This window comes from Strix aluco, chromosome 1 (assembly GCF_031877795.1).
Source record: "Strix aluco isolate bStrAlu1 chromosome 1, bStrAlu1.hap1, whole genome shotgun sequence".
NCBI lineage: Eukaryota > Metazoa > Chordata > Aves > Strigiformes > Strigidae > Strix > Strix aluco.
The window spans coordinates 130,848,737-130,873,971 of NC_133931.1; the positions used below are offsets into that span (position 1 = coordinate 130,848,737).

A 25,235-nucleotide genomic window follows, 5' to 3' on the forward strand; every position below is an offset into this window, starting at 1 on the left:
ACTGTAAAGAGTGGCTGTGTAATCATAATGTCTGAAAGCTTCTGTTAGCATCAGGATATACATACAGGTCTTCAGCACCAACCACCTGGCAGTAGTTTTTCTTTAGAGAAAAAATAATTTCAAAAAGACCAGACATTCCTGAAAAATGGATCCATTGATGGCTACTAAATACAATGGTTCAGATGCAATCTCTAAAAGCCCCTTAAGTTAAACCAGTACAACAGTTTTTGTGGTTCTTATTGATACTCTTAAAAATGGCCAGATTTGACTTCTGTGTATTTTAGTTTTTGTAAGCACTACCAGATCCTGACCACTGAGGCGTAAGCACCTTACAGCTGAGGCACGGAACTCGAGCAAATCCACTCTGACCCTGTGCAGACACCTCTGCACTGCGTTCCTCCAGCTCAGCTTTGAAATGGGAACAGCAGCAATTGTAGGACAAGTGACAAGAGAAGATGACAAGCAGGCTGGCACAGAAGGCAGAAACAGCCCAGCAAAGAAAGAACGGCTGTCATCTCCTCCAGAGGGGAACAAAGAGACTGAGACCTGTTGCCAAAGGGTAACTAGTTTTCAGGTACGCGTTTACACATCTGGCTGTGGGTAAAAGGGACGCAAACCACACCAAACCAGCACCAGGGTGTAACGCAACTTTGCTCATGATTCTCTCACGACATGCCAGTAATGTAATCTATTTCATTCATAATAAAATTCCCAGCATCACAAATGATTTGGGGAAAAAATCTGAAAGACACCTGTGATACATTCCGGTTTGCCCTTCATCAAGGTAGGCGATGCGAATGATCCAGAAGAGCAGACAAAAACAAAAGGACTGTGGTAACAGCTGGCCTTACAGTGAATTTCTGATATGATCACAATCATCTATGGATACAACAATTTCAGCAGTATCTGAAATCAGATTCATACTGCCTTCGAATCACGTGAATGTCAAGACAGGCTGGAGCTGCAAAGATTCGGAAGACAACCCATCTTTAGTAAAATTTCCAGGTTCCTTCCTTCTGTGTGTCAAAATAGGGAGAAAAATGGGACTGAGGCAAACTTCGCTCTGCCAGTCACTGTTAACATGAAATGAAGACCCAGGTATACATGCTAGGAAAAGCATCCATTTTTCAAGGAGAGGAAATTTTTAAAACGTTTGGTTTTATTCATGACAAAATTTAACCAATGCTTACAGAAGCTTATTTTTTCTTTAAAGTGAGTTTTGAAACTAGTACTCTCAAATCAATTCAAAAGCTTATTAATGAAACAGGCTTTGATTATGTGTGCACTGTACATTTATTATAGTTTTTTCCTATTTTAATAGGAAAATAGGACAGTTATATTTATATAAGACATTTATATATTTATTATTCCTTTTCATTGTTGATAAGCATGTGGGGCAGAATGTTCTCTCCTTCTCTTCCCCCCTGCTCTAGATTGCTTATACATACTCTAACCCACCAGTGACCAATCCTTTAGGTTTGCCTTAGGTGTACATCAAAACACCATACTTAGGAAATCACAACTTTCTCTAAAAACAAACTGCTTACTAGCATTAAACTGTTCCTAAATATATGAAGGCTGAATCCAGAGGAGCATTTGTTTTAAATGAAAGAAAACATCATTACGTAGTCTCACATTTGATTTAATCTTCTATTGTGTCTCAAGGTTACTGTATGTTTTCAAAGCACTGCTTCATATAACCTAATACATACTACATCTGAAACAGTGACCAGATAAACAGCATTTTTAAGAGATGTAATTATTAAACATCCATGATTTCATATTTAATGCAAAAGTGAAAAAGTATACTTCCTATATGTAACGTGTTATCACGCCTTCCCAAATTATTAAGCACATTTTTCACAATACACAATTATATGCATCTTTTCCCAAATGATGATCACAAACCAGAACATTTTAAACTTGCAGGACCACATACATTATTTTATTTGAAGATATTTCAACAGAAACTAAAAACTGTCCTATGTATGCTACATGCCGAACTTTAAGGTATGCTAAATAGACTTGAAATCTTTTAAACTTTTTTTTTCTACATTTTTATATAATATGGAAGATGTTAGCATCCCATACCAGGCTTTGGGTAAGGAGGAAATTCCCCCTTAAAGTACTCTCTCTCCAAAACATGAACAAAAAGAACTCCAGCAGAAGGGTATACATTCCGATCAGAGTGCACCTTAGACAGAATCGTGTACACTGAAAAGCAGAAAGGAAGATAAGAGACAGAAAAAAGCAAAAATGAGACATGCTCTAGATAACACAGCATGCATTTCAATAGCAATGTGGGCAATCTGGGAGAAGGAAAGCAATGAGTATTAGATACCTGTTAATAAGTTTTTTTAAAAGGTTGCACAGATTTAGGGACAGAACACAGAGCAAACCCTCTCTCTGCCCAACAGGATCCCTTCCAAAATGGCAATAAACAAAACTGACTATGTTAGTATTTCAGAAGTTGCATGAACCCTTTATTTCTATTGCAATAAAAAAACCACCAAACTGAGGGAGGCTATTGTAATTTTGTAGTTGGTTTATTTGTAATATTACATGAATAAAAATACATCAAAAGAATGATACAATCATGTTTTCCTGGTATTTTACATAGAAATAAGGAACACGAGAAACACAGAGGAACCTTACCAATCGATGATACTGATTCCTTACTGAATGGAAATGGCAGATTTTTCAGTTCTTGTGCAGAAAAGGACAAAGCAATTCACTTCAGCTCAGGATTTCTACGAGTTTTTAAAGCCAGACTTTCTTAGACCCAGCAAGTTCAGTTAACATACATCTAAAAATCTGGTTAGAGAGCTCATTAATGAAGATGCTACGCTTGTTTTGAAGGATAAAACAGAAGAACATGGGCATTTATAGGCCAGACAGGTGTCACTGATTCCAAACAAAAAAATGAAGCCGTATTTTACAGGACTCAGAATTAAAAGCCTGAAGGAAACTTAATTCAGAACAACCAGCCTATGTAAAAGCAATATGCTATTTTTTATGCAGTTACAAATTTAGTTGTTAAAATAAAATCTTATTTAGGTATAACACATTTGGCACAGTACTATATACACATTTTAATGAATTAGAAGAATACAAAAATCAATGATACATTAAATGGGTAAGAAACCACTTTATTGCCATGTTTAAAAATTTAAGTATAAATGGAGAATACTGATCTAATAGGTGCTTCTCATGGTGTTTTAACAGGACGCACTGTAGGCTGTACTACTATTCCACACTACTCTTCAATTTTAAGTCAGCGCCCTGAAAGAATCAATCACTGCTGATAATTTTCGTCAATGAGATGAGGATTACACAAGCGGTAAATAAACATAAGTCACAGATGCAGATATACATAGCTACCTGCCTTGCTTGCTAAACTGAAAGAAACTTCATGTGAAGTCACATCTCCAAACAAAGATTACAGGCCATACAGCATGGGGGTAAGGTCACAGGGAAAAGCAACTCCGAAAGAGACTTCAGTCATTGTAACAAACTCATAGGTACAAACCCGTACCTCCTAGAAGACAAAGGGCTACTTTCAACACTTGGATCAATAAGCAAAATACATTTGAAATGTGTCTCAAACTGGTGTAATTTTCTAATCCCAGTATAATTTCTCCAGCCTTATGATTATACTAACCTTCTTTCTTGAGATCTGCTTAAAAAGCCACTGCTAATTAGGCATTAATCACAGACATTCCATCCCCTCGCACCACGTACTCCGTATGGAATCTATCTCACCTAATTTTAGATGCCTACAGAAACAACATCCACCACTGAGTTAGTCAGGCTCCTTTTATAGTCAGTGGAAAAGAAACAGACACTTCTAGGGGTTGATTAATTTGATTTCTCCTGTAAAATGAGATGAATCATGTCCTAGATTCCTGACTACACTGACTAGATCTCCACTGACTGCAGACGTAGCTGAGAGGAGATGCAGACATTTGTAATGTAGTCCTCTACATTTAGTTACATACTTCCCACTCTTCAAGCCTGATGTTGCAGAATTAATAGTCTCAAGCTCTGGATATACTATTGATCAAATTCCACAGCAGTTGCCTTCTCTCACTTTTGGAAACCACTTTTAACACAGTACTGACATAATACCTTTCTAATAATTTTACCTTAAAGAAAAAATAAAGTGGATCCTGAAATTTAAATAGGTTATTACAATTTTGTGTGGTTAATAAACTAGTTACTGTAATTTTAATTATGTAGACTTGATTTAAGTACAGTAACATAGCTATTTGATCTGTATAATTAAAATTAGTAAATTGATGACCCAAAAAAACTTTTGCACTCACTTCTGTGAATGATCTGTAAATAGAACAAGGAAACTAATTAATTTCCTTTAAAATATTTTTAAGACAGCTGAAAAAGTAATTAATAACATTAATAGAGCAGAAAAGCTGACAAAAATATGGTGGCTGGCTGAAAACACATCAAATGTGTGGGGGGAAAAAAAAATCAATTTTTCCATTTCTGATGCTTTGACTCTACAATGAAAATCCATTTCAAACAGGAAGAACAGTGAAAAAGTAATGTATATTTTCTCCATAAGCAATAGTTTTAGAAAGGACGAACGATAATAGAATCAGCAGTTACTGGAAAAAAACCCATATAACATTTTTTTTTTTTGTCAGAGGAAATCTATCGCCACCACTAAATGCCTGCCCATTCCTAGTAACGAGACGTTCTCTGATGCTGAAGTAAGCATACCAATCAGGATTTCATGCAGATATAAAACAGTGATCTTGGTGGAAGTCTAAAAATGCCTCTTGAAAGGAAAAAACCCCACACACCTATTTTATCTTATGACAAACACATTGTAATGACACAAGTATGGAAATTAAGAATTCAAAAGTTCTCACCCCCCCTGTCAGAGAAGCTCTCTTCTTTTTCCCCTATGAAGTTCCTTCAAAATCAGAAGGAAAACGATGAGTCTTCAGCCCACTGCAGCAATCACTGCTTTTCAATAGAAACAAGTGAAATGCTATTTTCTTCAAAAGCTTTTAAAACCCACAATTATTTTCATAAGCCTGCCTGAGACTGGAGATGAATGTGCAATCATCTTAGGTGATCTAGGGGTGAAACTGAATATACTTACCAACTTCTAGATACTAATCTCATACAGCAGACTGCCAGGTGTGAATTGCCTGGGCAAATTCCTTGTGGCAGATAAAAACCTCAGGGACTGTGAAAGGCTTCTCTAAAACTAACAGGGGAAATTAAAAATCTTCACTACATAGGATCACAACCAATTCTGGCTGGAAAAAAAGACAGTATCAGCTACCTCAACAGCAGTGTTTTCTTCCTTCCTGTTTCCAGACCCCTTGGAGGACTTTCTGTAGATCCCAAGATATATCTGTGCAGAAAGGTTAGAAGTTCTGGAGACTGCGAAAGTAGATTAATTGGGAACTGAAGGTTGGAAAATACACATCACTTTTTGAAACATGTATAGAAACTGTCCTGGCTGTTGTTCTTGTAGGTCTTGAACATGGGCACAGCCAGGAATTCAGCTAGGATTGTATCAGCCTCCAGCCCAGAGCCTGTTATCAGATACAGATGACCCCCACCTCCAGAAATTTCAGAAGATTTACCATGTTGGTTGAAGACTCTATGTTGATGATCTTCAGAAAAAAAAAAATCCACCTTGAATTTTTTTCTGGGAATTTCAGTGGGTTCTCTCTCCATTGATTTTTAGCAGATGAAGCACAACCCCAGAAATAACTTGATTTGGGGGCCAATCCAGATTGCCTGCCTGGATAGGCAATCAGCACAAAGCCTTTTCTCAGCTGGTATACACTAACTAAAATATTCTGTGTGTACTTACATATGTAAAAAGACTATTTTACTGTCATCTATGCATATGAAAAGATTTTAATTGTTACAGACAAGTTATTGTATTAAGCAAACTGCAGAGGTACCTCCAAGCAATCAGCCGTGATAAGAAGATGTGCAATATTAGGTATACACACAGCCATTATTTTAAGCAAAGCTATAGGAACAGGAAAAGTTGGGGAAGACTCAAAGACACACAGGTCTGTGAATGTTTAAAAGATTGAAGAAATGTGAAATTTTCCAAAGTACTTACCTTGAAATAGCACCTTATTCCTAAAACAAGGACATGACTGAAAAAGCAAGAGTAATATTAAAAGCAGATTTGACTGAACCAACGTGGGATTTAAATTTACAGCCTAAACTCACCATTCTTCTCAACAGCCTTTATTCTGCTGATAATATAACTGTGGGCTTGCTTAGTCGTCCAGTTAACTGTTCCATTATTGCCATCAGCAGAGCTTAACAAAAAAGCTTTTCAGAATAAAACAAATGCAAAAAAAAAAAATTAGTCAGATCAACAGACTCCCACAAACCAAGTATCAGATGGGATCAGATGCCTTCTAAATCAGGTTCTAAACTCAGTTCAGAGTTTAGAAACCTCAGGTTAAAAAAAGAGATGGTGTTTGATTTGAATAGATAAATACATAATAATCTTCCTGACAGTCACTTTTTTGACACTAGTTTTTCCAAATAAGCTAAATTTACACTAAATGCTTAAACCTCTGCAGACACTTCTGCTGACATAATTATACTGATAAAGATGATGAAGAACATTCTCTGATAAATATATTCGCACTGGCAAAACCTAACATACAGGAAAAGACACATCTAAAGTTACTTTCAGCAGCATAGTATGTTTTGACCAAAGTAAGGAAAAGTAATATAATCAAGAGCACAGCTTTGCTTATATAAAGATGCTTTGCTTATATAAAGACACATGGGGTTGATCGCTTTGCCTTGCAGGCATAACCAATAATCAATTTTGAAAAAAGAACCAGTTAAAAATTGTTGTCTTCATCCCACACAGCTAGAACACAGCCTGAAAACAGCTGCATCAGTGAAGCTGAAGGTGCAGGAAGGTTTAAATGTGCTGAGGAGTAAATGATTACAGGAGCCAGAAAGCAGCTGTGGAACTGACAGAATGATTGTTTCACCAGTAGCAGAACTGCCTGAGAAAGCTCCCTCCTCACTTCCCACTTTTTGTTCTTTTGTTCCCTTTCTTCTGTGATGAATAATAGATATATCAGCTGTTTGTCAACTGAAAGTGCAGAGGGAAGGAATTTCAGTCAGATGCTAGGAAAGGGAAAGTGGCCATAATAAACAGTCTTTCTCTTGAAACAGTTTGGGAGCAAGAACTCACGTCAAACCCCAGCTAAAAGATATTATCGGATCAGCATCTTAACTTCCTTGTAAAAATAGCAATATTAGAAACATCAAGTAGCAGTACTTGCATACAGTTTGCAGGAAGAAATGAAGACTTATTGGCAAACACTCAAAGTATGCAAATATCACTTACAATAGAAGCTTAAACATCTGTGAAGACTTCTGCTGACAGAGTTACACCAGTCAGCTATTACATTACTGATATCACATTCTCCAAACAGAATTTAGGAGGCCCAACAGATCTGGCTTAAGCAGTAGTCAAGATACACAAATGCTCAATCTATGCATGTGAATGAGTCATTTATAATGGTAACACCTAAAATGGAATTGAGGATGAAGTGTGTATTGGGTTTGTGTGTGTGTGGCAGGGGTTTTGGAGGGGGGCAGGCTACAGTGGTAGCCCCTGTGAGAAGCTTCTCAAAGCTCCCCCGGCTCCAAGTCAGACCCACCTCTGGCCAAGACCGAGCCAATCAGCGACAGTGGCTGCGCCTCTGTGATAACGTATTTAAGGGGAATCTGGGAGGAGGAATTGGAGTTGTGATGAAGACACCTATGCAAACACCAAGGTCAGTGAAAGAAAGGAGAAGGTGGAGGTGTACTGGAGCAGAGACTCCCCTACAGCCCGTGGTGAGAGGGCAGGCTGCCCCCCTGCAGCCCATGGAGGTCCACGGTGGAGCAGATGTCGACCTGCAGCCCATAGAGGACCCTACACCAGAGCAGGTGGCTGCGCCCAAAGAAGGCCAGGACTCTGAGGGACGCCCACACTGTTGTAGTTCAGCACTACTGCGAGGACTACAACGCGCTGGAGGGACCCACACTGGAGCACTTTGTGAAGAGCTGCAGCCTGTGGGAAGGAGTCATGTCTGAGAAAGTTCGTGGAGGACTGTCTCCTGTGAGAGGGACCCCATGCTGGAGCTGGGAAAGAGTGTGAGGAGTGCCCCCCACCCCGCCGAGGAGGAAGGAGCAGCAGAAACAATGGGTGATAAATTGACCACAACCCCCATCCCCTGAGCCACTGGGGGGAGGAAGTAGAGAAATCAGGAGCAAAGCTGAGCCCAGGAAGAAGGGAGGGGTGGGGGGAAGGTGTTTTTAAGATGTGGTTATACTTTTCACTGTCCTACTCTGATTGTTAAATGTTGGTGGTGTTTGAATTAAATTTATGTTCTTTTTCTTCCCCTAGTAAGTCTGTCTTTTGCCCATGACCACAATAGGTGAGTCATCCCTCTCTGTCCTTATCTCGATCCACAAGCCTTTTGTTTTATCTTCTCCTCTCCATTCCTGAGGAGGAAGGAGTGAGAGCAAGTGGCTGCATGGTGCTCAGTTGCCCTCTGGGCTCAAACCACAAGTGTAATAAAAAAAACCTACACTTTCAAATTACCATACTAACACAATAATGTTTCTAAATTACAAATTACTGTTAAGTTTCTTTGATTTCAAATATACACAAAGGATCTGATTTAATAAAAAAAATAATATTAATCCACACCCAGTGTTTTACATGTCCTGCAAGATGGACAACTTTCTCCCTGCTGAACTGAGCTGCATACATTGCAAGTCTTACTATAATACTGTCCTAGGGACTATCCAACTCAGTACTGCATGTGACCTTTAGTGTAAATATTCTATAATTCTTGGAACGCTCAAGAAATTACAAAAAGGTAAAATAAAGTTGTTCCAATATTTCAACAGGATGAGCTGGGCAATTTTTGTGGCTTGTCAGCTACAAACCAGCACCAAGCAAAATAAGATGCATTTTTTAATATAGATGATCAGTAAGTGTCTTTTCTTTGATCTGAGTTCACAAGCTATGCTAGGTTTAGCTGTGGGGATGAAAGTGGTTACCTGTCCAGCTCTCCACCCTACATTGCATTTCACAGGGGAACCGGAAAAGCAATCAGTGTGCCTATTTTCAGATCCTAGAGTTTACAGTGTGATGTTATAATATACACATACACGACCATCTGTTTGATTCCAAATGACAGGTGTGAAATAATCCAGGAGCACACTGCCCATTCAACAGCTTTCACCACAGGAATGGCAGTCTCAAGCAAGAGAATAGGGCTACTGGAGAGTTAATTTGTTATATGAGATTTGTAATGGGCCTCACAGGGTTCTGGCATTGGCTTTATGCAATTTGACTTTTTATACATATATAAAATATATATGAATGACCTGGAGGTATAATATATATTGATAAAATTTGCAGGTTAAAAAAAAGGCTAGGAGATTGACAAATCACGGAAATGATATGCTAGTAACACAGAACAGTCTGCTTTGTTTAGTAAAAAGGTGATCGGTGATGTACACTTCACCAGAATAAAATGTAAATGCATACCCAGGAACAAAGGCAGCATGTCATATGCACACTACAGAGCACGCACTTCAGGGATGCTGAACTTTGATGAAAAACTAGGGACATGCGTCAGGTTGTCTGGTTGAACAAAAGCTTTCAGCAGAAGACTGGTTAGAATGGCTGATAAGTAAACAGCAACATCAAGGAGGTGCAGAGAGATTTTATTTTTGTACTTGACAGATATGATCACTGTTCAAATGCTGTGTCTAGTACTTACATAGAGCCTTCAAGAAGCACAGTGACAACATGAAGAAAGCTCAGGGAAGATCTGTGAATATGATTAAAGGATGACAAAAGAGGCCTTATACTACAGAATTCAGGGATTCAAACTATGCATTTTATCAAAGAGACAGTTTAGAATTAATTTAATCAGCCTTGTACTCATGCTGAAAAACATGTTAATAATGTCAGGCTCTCCGGTTTGTTATACGTGTTGCCACAGTTGCTGGAGCACCCACCAGTGCTTGTAACATCAGGAGCAACTCACAGGTCTGTGCCTGGACTCGAACATGCCCAGGTGAAGTACATCTACAGTGTTCTCTATTTTCTTTTCATTAATTATATTTTTCTTTAATTAATCTTTTATTTTTGTTTTCCATTATATTTATTTTTTATATTTGTATTATTTTATAAATATACATTATATTTCTACTATTTTACACTATTCTTCCTTCAATTATATTTGCATACGTTTTATGTAAATGTTTTAAATATTAATATTTTACAGCAGAACATTTAACAGAGAAGATATCCAAAACATTTTCTGCCCACATCGCAATCCAAAAAGGACCTAAGTATCATGGACCAACTTCACCTTCCCTGTTTCTTTACTACAGTCTAACATCCCCACACCATCCTGCACCCTTACCTATCCTCCTTATTGCTTCTTTGAAGTAGGATCTCAAGCCTGTCTCTCCCACTACTGACACAGCACACAGCTCCAGCTCTCAAAAGCCAGCACTTCCCCTCTCTCCCACACCTCCACCCTCACCTGGGACCTGACCTAAACACATACTTGCTACTTTCATGCCACAGACCAGGACCTCAGGCCATGCTTTCACTACCCTTTACTCTCTTACTGCACAATCCTGCTCCAAATAAACTACCCTTTCACTCCTCTACAGCATATCCCATCTGGCTCAGAGTCCTTCCTGCATCCTGAGCTAGAAGCACAGGTCCACACATGGCACAGATTTCTGACAGGCTGCTGAGAACCATGGAGCAGAACAGTTAGAAACTGACACCACCAAGTTGAAACAAAACATCTATCACAGTGAGCTGTTTGCATCAAGGGCCTTAGCCCACAGCTCAAGTCGGAGCTTGTACCCAGGCAGTTAGTGAGGATCCACTGGTGTCCAGCACTGAGATATCTGCCCAATTAAACAGCAGGATGAAAGGGAAGAGAGGGAAAGGAGACATTACAGTGGGGGTCTGCTACAGGCCACCCGACCAGGAAGACTGAGTGGATGAGGCCCTCTGTAGACAGATGGGAGCAGCCTCACGTTCACAAGCCCTGGTCCTCATGGGGACTTCAACCACCCCGATATCTGTTGGAGGGACAACACAGCATAAGCAATCCAGGAGGTTCCTGGAATGGGATGATGATAACTTCCTTCTCCATGTGATAGAGGAGCCAACAAGGAGAGGTGCTATGCTGGACCTTGTTCTCACCCACAAGGAGGGGCTGGTGGGAAATGTAAGGGATCAAGTGCACCCTCAGCAAGTTTACCAATGACACCATTGCAGCCTTGGCTGCAGTGACCATGAAATGATGGAATTCAAGATCCTTATGGCAGTGAGGAGGGCGCACAACAAGCTTGCTACCCTGGAACTCGGGAGAGCAGACTTTGGCCTCTTCAGGGATCTGCTTGGCAGAGTATCATGGGATAAAGCCCCAGAGGGAAGAGAGGCCCAAGAAAGCTGGTTAATATTCAAGGATCATCTCCTCCAAGCTCAGCAGCAATGATGCATGCCGACAAAGAGAAAGTCTGGTAAAAATGCCAGGAGCCCTGCATGGATGGAACAAGTTGCTCCTGGACAAGGTCAAACAGAAAAAGGAACCCTACAGAGGGTGGAAGCAAGGACAGGTAGCATGGGAGGAATACAGAGAAATGGTCTGAGCAGCCAGGGATCAGGTTAGGAAGGCCAAAGCCCTGGCAGAATTAGACTTGGCCAGGGACGTCAAGGGCAACAAGAAAAGCTTCTATAGGTACATTGGTGATAAAAGGAAGACTAGGGAAAATGTGGGCCTCTCCAGAAGGAAACAGGAAACCTGGTTACCCAGGATATGGAGAAGGCTGAGGTACTCAATGACTCTTTTGCCTCAGTCTTCACTGGCAAGTGCTCCAGCCGCACAGCCCAAGTCACAGAAGGCAAAGGTGGGGACTGGGAGAACAAAAAACCACCCACTGTAGGAGAAGATCAGGTTTGAGACCATCTAAGGAACCTGAAGAGGCACAAGTCCATGGGACCTGATCAGATGCATCTGAGAGTTCTGAGGGAACTGGTGGATGAAGCGGCTAAGCCACTGTCCATCACATCTGAGAAGCCGTGGCAGTCTGTTGAACTTACCCCTGACTGGAAGAGGGGAAACAACTGCAATTTTTAAAAAAGGGAAAAAAAGGAAGACCCGGGGAACTACAGGCCAGTCTGTCTTACCTCTGTGCCTGGCAAGATCATGGAGTGGATCCTCCTGGAAACTATGGTAGGGCATATGGAAAATAAGGAGGCGACTGGTGACAGCCAACATGGCTTCACTAAGGGCAAATCGTGCCTGACAAATCTGGTGGCCTTCTACAGTGGGGTTACAGCATTGGTGGATAAGGGAAGAGCAACTGATGTCATCTACCTGGACTTGTGCAAAGCATTTGACACTGTCCTGCATGACATCCTTGTCTCTAAATTGGAGAGACATGGATTTGACAGATGGAGCCCTCGGGGTGGAAGAGGAATTGCCTGGATGGTTGCACTCAAAGAGTTGTGGTCAATGGCTCCATGTCCCAGTGGAGAGCAGTGACGAGTGGTGTTCCTCAGGGGTCCATATTGGAACTGGTGCTGTTTAACATCTTTGTTGGTGACATGGACAGTGGGATCAAGTGCACCCTCAGCAAGTTTGCCGATGACACCAACCTGTGTGGTGTGGTCGACACGCTGGAGGGAAGGGATGTGCCATCCGGAGGGACCTGGACAGGCTTGAGAGGTGGGCCCGTGTGAACCTCATGATGTTCAACAAGGGCAAGTGCAAGGTCCTGCGCATGGATCGGGGCAATCCCAAGCACAAATACAGGCTGGGTGATGAGTGGATTGAGAGCAGCCCTGCGGAGAAGGACTCAGAGGTATTAGTCGATGGAAAATGGACTATGAGCCAGCAGCGTGTGCTCGCAGCCCAGAAAGCCAACCGTATCCTGGGCTGCATCAGAGGAAGGATGACCAGCAGGTCGAGGGAGGTGATTCTCCCCCTCTACTCCACTCTCATGAGACCCCACCTGCAGTACTGTGTCCAGCTCTGGGGACCACAGCATAAGGAGCACAGACATGCTCAAGCAAGTCCAGAGGAGGCTGAGAAGATGATCAGGGGGCTGAAGCACCTCCCTTATGAGGACAGGCTGAGAGAGTTGTGGTTGTTCAGCCTGGAGAAGAGAAGGCTCTGGGGAAACCTTATAGCGGCCTTCCAGTACTTAAAGGGGGCCTACAGGAAAGATGGGGAGGGACTCTATCAGGGAGTGTAGTGAGGGGTAGCAGTTCTAAACTGAAAGAGGGAAGATTTAGATTAGATATAAGGAAGAAATTCCTCACTGTGAGGGTGGTGAGGCACTGGAATAAATTGCCCAGAGAAGCTGTGGATGCACACTCCCTGGAAGCAATGGGGCTTCCCATTTGAGCAACCTGATCTAATGGAAAGCGTCCCTGCCCATGGCAGGGGGGTTGGAACTAGATGGTCTTTAAGGTCCCTTCCAACCCAAACCATTCTGTGATTCTATGAATTGGTCACATCATCCACTAGAGGAGGCAGAAGCTGCACTACCACCTACTCTCCCTCCTTTTCCAACCTCCACACCCCTTCCTCTCACCTAATATGCAGTACATAAGCAACCATCACTGTGGAAATTTTCTATGAATCAAAGTGGATTCTCTCAGTGGAATTCACATCGAGGTTGGTTACATTCTAACAGATAAGATCCCCTTCAACAACAGCTACTACAGAAGAAATAAGAACTAATTTGTATTAGTTCTCCATTGTGGATTGCTCAGGTCCCTCTGCACTCCATTTATTGTAACTGTGTAAAAGTTCAAATGAAACCCAAACGCTTCTAAGCTTATTCATCTTTGTTCAGTAGGTAATGGTTTTCTACCTGTTTCTGTGCTACCCACTGTAGCTGTAACATCTGAATATATCTCTGAGATCATTCAAGAAAAGTAACTCAATAAGGCATATTGTCAGTCTCACTGTGAAACTTTGGCATTTGCATTCCTAGGAATGCTGCAAATTAACTACTGGGAGAACAAAAACCTCATGCTTTATTAATAGTAACATTTACCCACTGCCATTCTCCCTCCTACTGCAGGCCTGACAAGAGAACCAAATTAGAATAGCTTTTCCATGAAGGTGAGGAAAACATTGCTAGTTCCTGCAGTTCAGCCCCAAGCCCACAGTGTAACCAAGGGATATGGCCAGGTGACCCTGTAAACCTGCTATTCCAGGATGTCCCCTACATTTCTATCACCTCTTGATATGAATTTATTAGAGTATCCCTGCAATTACATTCAAAATTTCTGAGATGGCAATTGATTTAAAAGACTGAAGGGATTCAGAAAAGTCATAGATTTGAAGACGCTGAGACTTCTGTCTGATCACTAGATTGTTCTTTCTAACTGCTCATGGCTTGGACTGCCAGTAAAAATAACCTACCTTTAAAACACATTTTGGTTGTTTGTGTTGCAATTGTAACAACATTTAGACACAGTTTATGTTTATGTAAACAAATGTTTTTTGGTATTACATAATGAGCACCATAACGAGACTGTTAAGAAAACAATGTATATTTTTGACCTATGTAACATGTTCCTGTTAATTCCAACACAGCAATACTTATCAGTGAATACTGAAATCCATACCTTCAGCTCTTAATCTGTAGCACCCTGTTATGCATTGAAAACACTTCAGTAAGATAGTCATGTAAAAACTTCTCAGGTTAGAGCACTTCTTGGTTGTACTACTTCTTACTACTTGCTTGAAAAACAATTCAGCTGATTAGGAGGGAAACTAATATGTGTTCTCTGGTTTCTTGGCTCTTCTCTTGTGTTTCTTTCAAATTCCTATGGAAGTAATCAAAACCAGCAACTCCCTCTTTTCCTCTAGAGCTCTGCGAAAAGAAAGCACTCTACACTGATAGCGTCTGCTGTAAATTTATCAATATCTATGCAAGAACAGCCCAAAACCTGTACCATAGCAGATATTCTTGTCTAGGTTTGAAATTCTTTCTTCTTAGTTAAGAAATAATCTTTCTTCTAAAGAAAGGGTTTTACTTTGGTGACTAACTCCTGAAGTACTTAAATGAACTTCTAACCAAATCTAAAAACATTAAGGAGCAAAAATAAGCCTCTCTTTACACACTAAAAGTTACGTCTACAAGACAAATTCCTGCTGTAAAGTATAGCTGGCTTCTTACCGTTTGTCTTTAAGACTTCTAAGATGTCTCCATGTAAGCTATACCACCTATAAATAATGTGCTTCTGTAATGAAAAGCATACTAACAGAATGGCTAGCTTTTCCCTCCTATAATTACTTATTCAAGCAAGTCCTCATTGACAATAGATTTTATTTATTGATCTGGATCAGATTAGTAGAGACTTGACAGGCAACATCTTCACGGGGAGAGATTCGGAGCCCTGTATGAAGCAAACCTGTTTCTTTGCCCTTATGGTTGCATCCACAGAAGAAAAAAAAGGCTGGTATGCTATGGTATTAGTTTGGAAACACTAGATCATTTGTGAAACGTTCTGCCTCCCTCCATGGGGTGCGGCTGAGCAGCAGAGTGTTGCCAATAGCACTTCTGGTGCGAACAGCGAGGCAAGTGCAGGGATCTGAATACCCACCCTAGACCGTGATTTCACAGTTGTTTTAAACTAGTGTATGTTTGCAGCCCTGCTGAAAGGCAGGATTCCCAGCACATTCTTGGCCACCTAGCACATACCAGTGTAAATGATCCCGTACCAGTCCTGATCAGTAAATTGTTTTCTGTGAACGATTTTTGTTTGTGGGAGGTCTAGTTTTCAGCCAGGTGATCCAATTCACAGTATCACTGTACAAGTTATTTAGCACCTACAAGGAAGGCAGTGAAAAATGCCTAGTTGTGGAAGGACAGGAGAACGTTTTCTGGTAGCAGGTCAGCTTTATGACAAGTTAATGTGACCATGTAATCACAGCTTCTAAAGTGAGAACTAATGAGCTCCTTTCCCATTTTGACCTATTTCTAGGGAAAGGGGAATATGACCCCATGCTCTATGACTCCCTATTCCTGGGATAAAACCAGGGACAACACGGGCACTGACAACTAATTCTGGTAGTGTACAAATATAGGGCAACAACCATAAAATGGCCACAGTCATTCAAAAACCATTTTGATGATCACTCTCTCTGTAGAAGCAGAATATGGGGGCAATTCATTGCTCTGCCAAACTAATATCTCAGACATCTCTACTAGTTTAGTAAACTTCTACCATGTCTGTTACTGTGAAGCTGGAGTCAAAAAACAACTACCTATTTTGCATCAGAAATGCTTGACATGAAATGTCACTTCTCACAACAATGTCCCATTTTTTCTAGCAGTGGAGAAAATGATCATCAGTCAGTGTTTAAGAGTCAGTACCTTCCATGTGAGTACTATATTAGCCGTCTAGGAGCAAAGGTCGGGCTTCTGAAATCACTCTTACACCCTTTAAACCTCTTTATATCCCTGAATGTTTCACCACAGGGAGGGAGGAGAGGAGTGGGAAGGGGACAACCTGGACTTCTGACAGCTGCCAGCCTCCTCCAAAAAGCCCTTATGTATATGTTTCATACATCCTTAAGAACTGCAAAAAGCTAAGTCAAGTTTCTCTGTAGATCAAGTGCTACAACAGAAATGGGAAAAACTAATCTCTGTTAGTAGAGGAGCTCAAAGAAATCTATTTACAGATCTTGTGCTACTTCTCATGTTCCATTTTGTCTGTAAAATGTTTTTTGCCTGGTTAAGTAATGCTTCAGTACTGTAAAGTCTACTTAAGAACAGGATTCAAAAGAAAGGATTTTCATGCAGAGGTGTGGCTCATCTGAGCAGCAGATGAGGTTGGAAGTTCTTTCACGTGGTCATAGTTGAGATGTCAAGCTCTGGGAAAGCAGGAAGATGCTACCATAAAAATAATGATCTTTGTTTTGGGGTGGTTTGGGTTGGGTTTTTTGCTTAACGGGTATGGGGGAGGAGCTCTGGTGAGTTCCTGGGATAGTCTGCATCATTCAACTTCTATGAGCTCTCTTATATTGTACCTGAATTCAGACCTGGAACATACTATGAAACTCCACTTTGGTGAAGAATAAATTTTATACAAATATCTCTTTAAAAGGGCTTAACTGAACTTAAGTTCATGCTTCCTTTTTTACATTGGTCTCAAACTGTGTATCCTGCTGTTTTAACTAACAAAATCCAACTGAACCAAGCTTAAAAAGGTCTGAATTTGAAGTTGAAAAGTTAACACTAAAAACCTTAAGATCTCCTCCCTTACCATGTAGCCTGGGAGGGACTTGTGGATTAAACTCACAACTCAGCTTCTAGAAGCTCATTTCAGTTGAACCTTTTTAAACTTAATATGTTAATTGATACTGAAAGCTTATCCTAAGACTGTCCTAGCTCCTTCTTGGTTATTGTCCCACAGCTGGTCTTGGGAGAGGGAGGCAAAAGAGGCAGAATGAATTTCCACATAAGGAGAAAGCTGTATCTTGCATCTAACAAATGCAAAGTTTTATCCTCACATTGAACAACTTAATGCTTAGATGCTAACTGCATCTTTAATATGTCCAACGCCTCATGTCACTTCTGCTGTCAGTATCCTATGACAAGTATGGCCAAATACTTAAAGAAGTATTGGAAGTGAACCTAAATATTATTCAAGAAGATACTGAGCAGATTTGTTGTCAGATGATACACCACTGACCTCTCAGACACAAAATGACCTAAAGAAATAGATACATTGCTGTTAACTTGCTCTTGGGGTAGTAACGGTCTCACAAAGGCACTCCTGGGGCTGGGCTGCTATTAAGTCTGACCCACTTGAAGTATTTCACTGTGAAGAACTCCGTGGATGTGAAACCTGCCTATTGCGTGACAGCTATTATTTACATGCATTAGGGAGCAGGATTAAGACTTTTGTTGTTGTCTTAACTCTAACAGTTGGATTAAGTGGTCAAACCGGGAAATCATTTTCGGGGGGGGGGGGGGCAAAGCGGGGGTGGGATACAAAAGATGCCTCTGTGCTCCAAATAGCCCAGCTCCTGGGGACAGGCACCAGCCCTGTCAGCTGGAGGGAGGGGAGGAGAGCAGCGGGCGCTGCCACCGGCCCCGGGAGCGGAGCCGCCCCCGCCCTACAGCGGCTCTCACCCAGGCCTCGCTGCCGCGCCCCGCCGGCAAACCCGCTCCCACACCGCCAGACCGCGCCCCCCGCCCCGGCCACCCCCGCCACAGCCGGGCTCCCGCAGCTCGGGGCCCCGCCGGAGCCGGGGCGCTCCCGCCGAGGCGCCGCGCTGGGAGGGGAGGGCTGCGGCGGTCCTCTCCGCAGCAGGAGCGGCGAGGGGCGGGCAGGCCGCCATCCCTGCGCCGCCTCCGGCGGCTCCCCCGCGCGCCGGGAAGCGGCTGGAGCCGCAGGGTGGGGGATGCCAGGGCAGCTCAGGCCCCGCAGCGACAGGGGCAGGGAGTCGGGGGAAAGCGGGGCACAGCCTGAGGGCAACGCGGGGAGGGAGCGGCGCTGCCGAGAGGGGACGCGAAGCCCGCAGGAGAGGGGGGCACGGCGGCACCGGCCGGCGGCTGTCGGCGAGGCCCGTGCCCGCTTGCCGCGGTGAAACGCCGCCGTGACCGACCTGTCAGCAGGAGGGTGGTGAGGGCTCCCCCGCTGTGCGGCCAGGGCCCCGCCGCGCAGTACCGCATCGCTCCCCGCTCCTCCTCCTCCTCCGCCGCCACTGCCGCCTGCTGCTCCTGTCGCCACAACCACCGCCGCCGCATCCTCCGCGCCGTGCCGTGCCGCGCCGTGCCGCCGCCTCGCCTCGCCGCGCAGCGCCCGCAGCATCCCCCGCCCCGCCCCGCCGGCGGTCTCCAGGCAGCGCGGCTGCCCCGCGGGGGATGCCGGGAGGAGCCGCCCGCCTCACCCCTCCCGCGGCGACCATGTTGGGGGGAGCGGGCTGGCCGCGGGAGAGCTGGGCTGCCCGGTGCGGGGTTCGTGGGGAGCGACGCTCGCAGGCCTCCTGAACGCGGGGGTAGGCCGGCCTGTGGGCCCCTGGCAGGGTCGGGGACCTGCCCTGCCGGGGTTCGGCGGTCTCCCGGCGGAGAGGCGGGCGCAATCTGCGGTGGGGCCCGGCCGCTTTCGCCTCAGGCCGGCGGTGCAAATGTGGCGGGAAGAAAGTGGTGGTGAAGCGAGGAGGTGTTGATGCGCAGGGAGGGAAGGGGGAAGGGGAAGGCAGCGGTGGTGACACCTCGCTACCTGCCTCTCGCAGCTCCACACCCTCCCTTGAGGCCAGGCCACAAGCAGTAGGACAGGACACCTCACAAGCTTGTCTGGTGCACACAGGTGTGGCGTGCTCTTGGGGATGTCATTGCTAAAGGTCTTACAACATCACTTTCCTGAACATCTTGCCCCTTTTGAAGTCTATATGCCTCTTCTACATGTAAATCCAAAGTGGGTTTTTTTTCCAAAGTTCAGCAGCTGCACCTGTAGCTAGCGGAGTAGGGTGCCCGGAGGGGATGGTCAGAGGTCCAAGCTCCAGACTCCCATGTGTGTGGAGACTTGTCACTCTTGCATTGCTGTCTTGCAGTTCTGTGGCCTCCATTAAAGGTTGTATCTGATTTCCTAAATTGTACACAATTTCTTGATTGTTCCATGCTGTCACCCTTCACACTGGCTGCATTATGTTTTCTGGACTAGTTACTGATTTTTGACTGCTATTTAACGTGTGTGGTGTAGCCCAAAAGCTATGACAGTATTTGCTGTGCTGTGAAAGCAAATCCCCCTGTGTAGGAAGGAAAAATATTGTCAAATACGGTTCTTGGCAATGGTGATGTATTTTGTGGGTAGGTGTATGTATATGTCATATATAACCACTTAAGACACAGCGCTATGTAAATACAAGATTTTCTTTTAGGGAACTACACTCAGCATTCTATATGGCATATATAAGAGTAGTCTCTGTATTAGAACTACATATAGAACCACATCTAGAGCCATGCCTGCTTTTATGTATTATTTAGTAGGTTTGATTAACTCATTATTTAAACTTGCAATATCTTAGGGCAGTTATGCATGGGAGGGTAGATTTTTTGACAAATACTTTGTAAATGTTTTGCCATATAGGCTAGTATAGAAGTACATTTAAATAGGGACAAGACTTTGATGGAGAGTGTGTGTGTGAAATATTTGCTTAGAATTTCATAGAATGTTGTTGAAGATTTTTTTTGCCTTCCACAACTAAAGCCCCAGCTCAACAAATAGATCTGTTTCTACATTTATTTTCTCGTTCTGGTGGATTGTCATGTTTGGTACTTGCAAATTGCAGTAAATCTTCCATTATCCATGGAAATGACCTTCCTTCCTTTGTTCTGCATACAGAATTTTGATTTCTCATGAAATTTCATAAGCATTTCCACCCTTGTGAGCCAAATGTATTTGCAAAAAATAGTCATAATTGTATGCTTTTGAACTTTGGAAGGAAGAAATATAATCTGGTTTACTCAGATTGTATTGACCCTATTGAACTCTTTATAAGGAGAGGAAAAAAAAATCAACTGTAGAAGACTTTACCCTATCTGGCTTTAGTCTTGTTATAGCTCTAAATTTCCATTAATCCATCTCGTGAAGGGGAACTTTTACATAGTAAGAGACTCTTCTGTATAGAAGTTCTGCCTGACATTAAGGTGCAAAATACTCTGGTGTTTTAGTCAGCCAGCTCATTATCCCAGATAAAGGATTTTTTATTCTCTTTCCACCAAGACCTTCTTTCAGAGTATATTCACATAGATATTTAAGAGCAGAAATCACACTCCTGCATTTACCTCTGTCTAGAAGTACTCTTCTGTTTCAGGGCACTTTATAATTTTAAGTAGGCCTACTTCCACTCTGAAGTTATATGTGATTTTTTGATTCGTTCCCTTGTGGAAGCAGACAAAGCCATACAGGTGCAGCTGTGCCATAACAATCTCAGATAGCTAGCTCGTCCTGGGATGGTAATGTTTAGACTAGCGAGAATACTGGTAGCTAGTATTCTCACTAGTGAAGTGTGTTTTTCTGCTAGTGAAGTGTCTGATTTTTTTAAAACATCTGTACTGTCATCAGCTTACTAATTACCATTTCTTTCCAAGTAATATCTTGTTGAGATGTTATTCCTATAGACACTATAAAACTGTCAACACCAGTTTTTTTAATGTAGTAGCAGCAGTGTAGTAGTGTTCAGCACTGTGCCACCTCTGCATAGAAAGAAAACTACGTTTATCTAATACATGTTTGTGAGATACACTGCCTGAGAAGAAATGGTTATATGTCACTGACATGTAAAGAAGTGCCCCAAGGTCCTGCCTTGTCCCACTGCTTCCTTCACAGCAGCCCTTGCGCGTGGGTGAGTATCTATGCCTTTTCTGTTAGCTGTCTCTTGAGGCTGGGATTCCAAAGCATACAGTACTGACCCAGCCGTGCGAGACAGACTTTGACTTGCCTGTGAAACTTTGGGTAATGCTATGCACATCTTCAGAATTCTACCCTTACGTTCATAAAATGAAGTGATAGGGACAAAACAACTTGTTTAGATCAGCCACCAATGACTTGATGTTGGTTAGAAATATTTCCTCTGTAAGTATTTCTTCCTCCTTGTACTGTAATTTTATCAGACTGTCTGTAACAAATGAATGGAAGGGATGCAGTGATGAGACATTTTTACAGAACTGTTCTGTATTCCATATATAGTGCATTTGCTTTGGCGAGTAGAAGAGCTGGCTTCTAACATGACAATAGTTTTTAGCTAAAACCTTTTAATTCCAGAGTATAAAAACCTCATTTTTTAGGGATGCAATAGTGACAATTACTGCTTCCCCATGCATTCTGCAGTCTTTGTTCAAAGGTTTATTTTGTTCTTCAGACACGTTTGGCAGTGGACTTCATGCTGAAGGAATACAACCTCTCCATTCGCCTCTCTGTGTTTTAGAGCACAGGTGCTGCCAGCTTGGTCTTTATAGTTACTGAATGCTTGCAAGTGTTCAGTGCTTCTGAAGATCAGACCACTTAAACAAAAGAGGGAAGGTAGTCTTTTTTTTCTTCTTTTTTTATTTTTTTTTCTTGTTTTTTTTTTTAGGCACTCTTGTGGGGAAAATATATGTATATCTGTATACAGCTTTTAGTAAGGTTAGCAACTAGTATATCAACTTATGTAAGACATAAAAAGAACAACTACAATTCTTGTTCCAGTTTGCAAGTCCTGAGGAGTTTATAACACCACCTTTCATTTCATTCCAAGGATTCTTATTTCTTTTGTACTTCTGTCTTTCTAATGTTTACTGGAAGCCTTTTGGCATATTCATGTAATTTGTGACTGCAGCGTACTACTAGCTTAACTACATGTTTTATATGCAGCAGTGCTACAGAACACTATATAGAACAAAAAATTCTTCAAAAATTAGGGGTTTAAGAATTTTAATATTATGTGAAATGCACCCAACAGATGCTTATTGAAACAAAGCACATTATTCAAAATTAACCTCCAGAGTTGAACAGAAATAGATTTTTACAAGCTGTGTTTTTAGCTGATTTAGCCCATGTATTTTATCTTTTCTTGGAATTTTAAAGGGTTAAGGGGAGCTCAGAAGATTGAATTATGTAACGTAGTAGTTTTCTCTAGAATTTGGCATATATTTTGGAAAATGCCATGTGTTCAGAGAAGGGTTATATATGTCCAAATATGGAAGTGATAAACAAGAACAAATAAAAAAAAGAACTTGGAAGAAATAAGAAGTGCACTGCAAGTTAAAACAGCCCGCAGGCGACTTCAGTTTGCTGAACCAGCACTTGTATAGCCAGTAGCCCTGTGTGTCAGTGACTTTGGCCTTATTATAGAGATTAGAGTTTTGCATTTCTGAGTAGTTCTTGCGGCTTTTCAGACATGCACCACTGCACTTGAAATATTGGTTCTTGTCAATACTGTAGGAGTGCTTTCACTCTCTTTATATGTACAGACAGCCCATGTTTACCCCGCTCTCCCTCTTTAGGGCATTGTCAGGCAGCAGCAAGTGAAACAATATTGAGGTGTACTTTTATGAGAGACTTCCATTTCAAACATCCTTGCTCCTTGGTGTTCACCGATGGCTCATACCTTAGTTTAAAAGAAAAAAGTATTGACTGTGATTTCCATCACGCAATTTTTCCTGTGGTCAAAGCTTTTAGGGAACATGTTGGTTCAAAGAATTAATATTTCTATCCATGTTTCTAACTGCTGTTCTAGAAAGATACAAAAATAGCTGGGCAGTAGTTTGATTTTTCTATCCTTGCTCTGTGCTGGGAAAGGCTGCATCTTGTAGAATGACATGGAGAATAAATACGGTACATATACTGATTTATCATAGGGGAAGAATAGTACCAGAACCGTTATCTAAATCTCTTAAAATGTCTGTCTGTAGTACTCTAGTAGGCTACTTAGTCTAGTATAAGTATCACTAAATGAATATTTTCCTCATCTTTCTGTGAATTCTGCCATTCTTAATCTTCAGGTTTTAATTTGGCTTAATTTCTTGTAAATTCTGCATAGAGAAGTTAGTCTGATGCCTAAATTAATTAAAAACTCTGAACTAAGTCTTGTGTCTTCATTGTTCATGAATTCGTAAGTTATCTGCAAAAATCCCTTGTTTCAGCCTTTTTTGTAATCCACATCAAGGCAAACCTCCCCCACCTGGGAAGCTAAGAGTGGGTGTCTGTTCAAAAGCATATGTGAAATATAATTATCAGAGCTAATGGTTGAAAAATGAGAACTTCTAAATTCTGCTAACTGTGGCTGCCCAAAGCTATGAACCTTTTGTGGATAATGTAGCTAAGTAAGGTCCTCCGTACTTCAGAGGTCCTGCTTGTGGAAACAAGAGAATATTTATACTATGAATTGACCTTTTTTTTTTTTTTTTTTTTTAGCAGCACATAGGCCCTTGAGTGCAGCTGCATGATGATACACTCCCTGGATGCAAAGAAGTAGCTCAAAAGGAATTATTAGAGGAAACAATGGGCTAGATGAGCACATTGGCAAATACAAGCTGAGTGAATAAATCCTCATCTCTGGCAATAAGATTTAAAAATTTTTTTTTCTTTGCATTAATGTCCATCTCTTCTCCCTTGACCAAATAATTTATTACAAAATTTACTGGAAAGGGCTGACATTATCCTAGAACCAGGATTTGTAGCAGATGAAACCTAGCACCTGTGAAATGTGATCTAGACTGAATGTTGCACATGCTATACAGGGGTTTCATGTGCATTGTTATACAAAGGTGAGACTGCATATGTGTGTGAACTTAAATCCTTTATTATGTTTCATGAAATAAATCAGTTGTGCTTTGGAGAAGTAGTTTACATGTCAAGATGGAATCTATGAACAAACTGGGGGACAGAACACACCTAGCAGGAACTCTTGCAAGTGCCAAACCTTGGATGTCAATATCGTGTTGGCCAGGTTATGCAACATGCAGATCCAGCTTCATTATGAATTGTCAGCCCAAAGAAGCGGAAACATGGGCCGACACTGAACCTTGTTCCTCCTTGTGTAGTTCCTCATATGAGGGTAGTCAACACCCAGAGCTTAAGGCAACAACTTTGAAAAAAGCAAGTCAATCGTACATCCTAGATGATGAATAAAGGAGGGTGTTGCATTTGTACCTGGAGTCGGCTCTTGCCAAGAGTGTGGGAGTTGTAGAAACACCTCAAAGCAGCAGAGCAAAAGCTTGTGACAGATATGAATGTTATGTGGAGATTTAAGAAAATGGTTTGATGAAAAACGGAATGTTTTTAGCCTGAAGGCATGAAATTAGAAAGTGATGCTAGGAAGGAGGGCTGAGGTTTTCAGGGAACAAAGAACAAGTTTTCTTTCTGTTCCAGAACAAGCTTTGCTTGGAGGAACAGTGAAATACCTGTGTATTTTCTTTTCAGTGAGTATCATGTGCTCTCCAGTGTGTTTGTGTGAGGTATTACCTTATGCAGAGAGAGCCAGGTTGAAAGTGGCATACCACAGAGTACAGTAATCAGGTCTGCAGCAAGGAGAACATGGTGGCTGGAAGGCTGGAATGCAGCTGTAGTTTCAGGATTGTTGAATGTGGTTCTGTCTAAACTGAGATGCAAAGGCGTGCCTTACCTATACATATCGGAACTAGTTTTGAGT

General features: G+C 42.0%; 1 protein-coding gene across 5 annotated transcripts in view; it reads right to left on the minus strand.

The window, feature by feature from the left end:
* SGCE (sarcoglycan epsilon) overlaps window positions 1–18,875 on the minus strand; it is a 37,775-nt gene extending 18,900 nt beyond the window's left edge. Inside the window, exons 1-3 of one of the 5 annotated variants that reach the window (XM_074835946.1) lie at window positions 18,708–18,845; window positions 6,229–6,333; window positions 2,092–2,214 (exon numbers count right to left, since the gene is read on the minus strand). In XM_074835946.1, the coding sequence (XP_074692047.1) occupies window positions 2,092–2,214; window positions 6,229–6,333; window positions 18,708–18,774 (295 nt within the window). In that variant the 5' untranslated portion in view covers window positions 18,775–18,845. Of the gene's footprint in view, window positions 1–2,091; window positions 2,215–6,228; window positions 6,334–18,707 lie in introns of all 5 variants that reach the window. The other 4 variants (XM_074835939.1, XM_074835953.1, XM_074835959.1 and 1 more) reach the window with 4 other exon arrangements.
* Window positions 18,876–25,235: the final 6,360 nt, after the last annotated feature.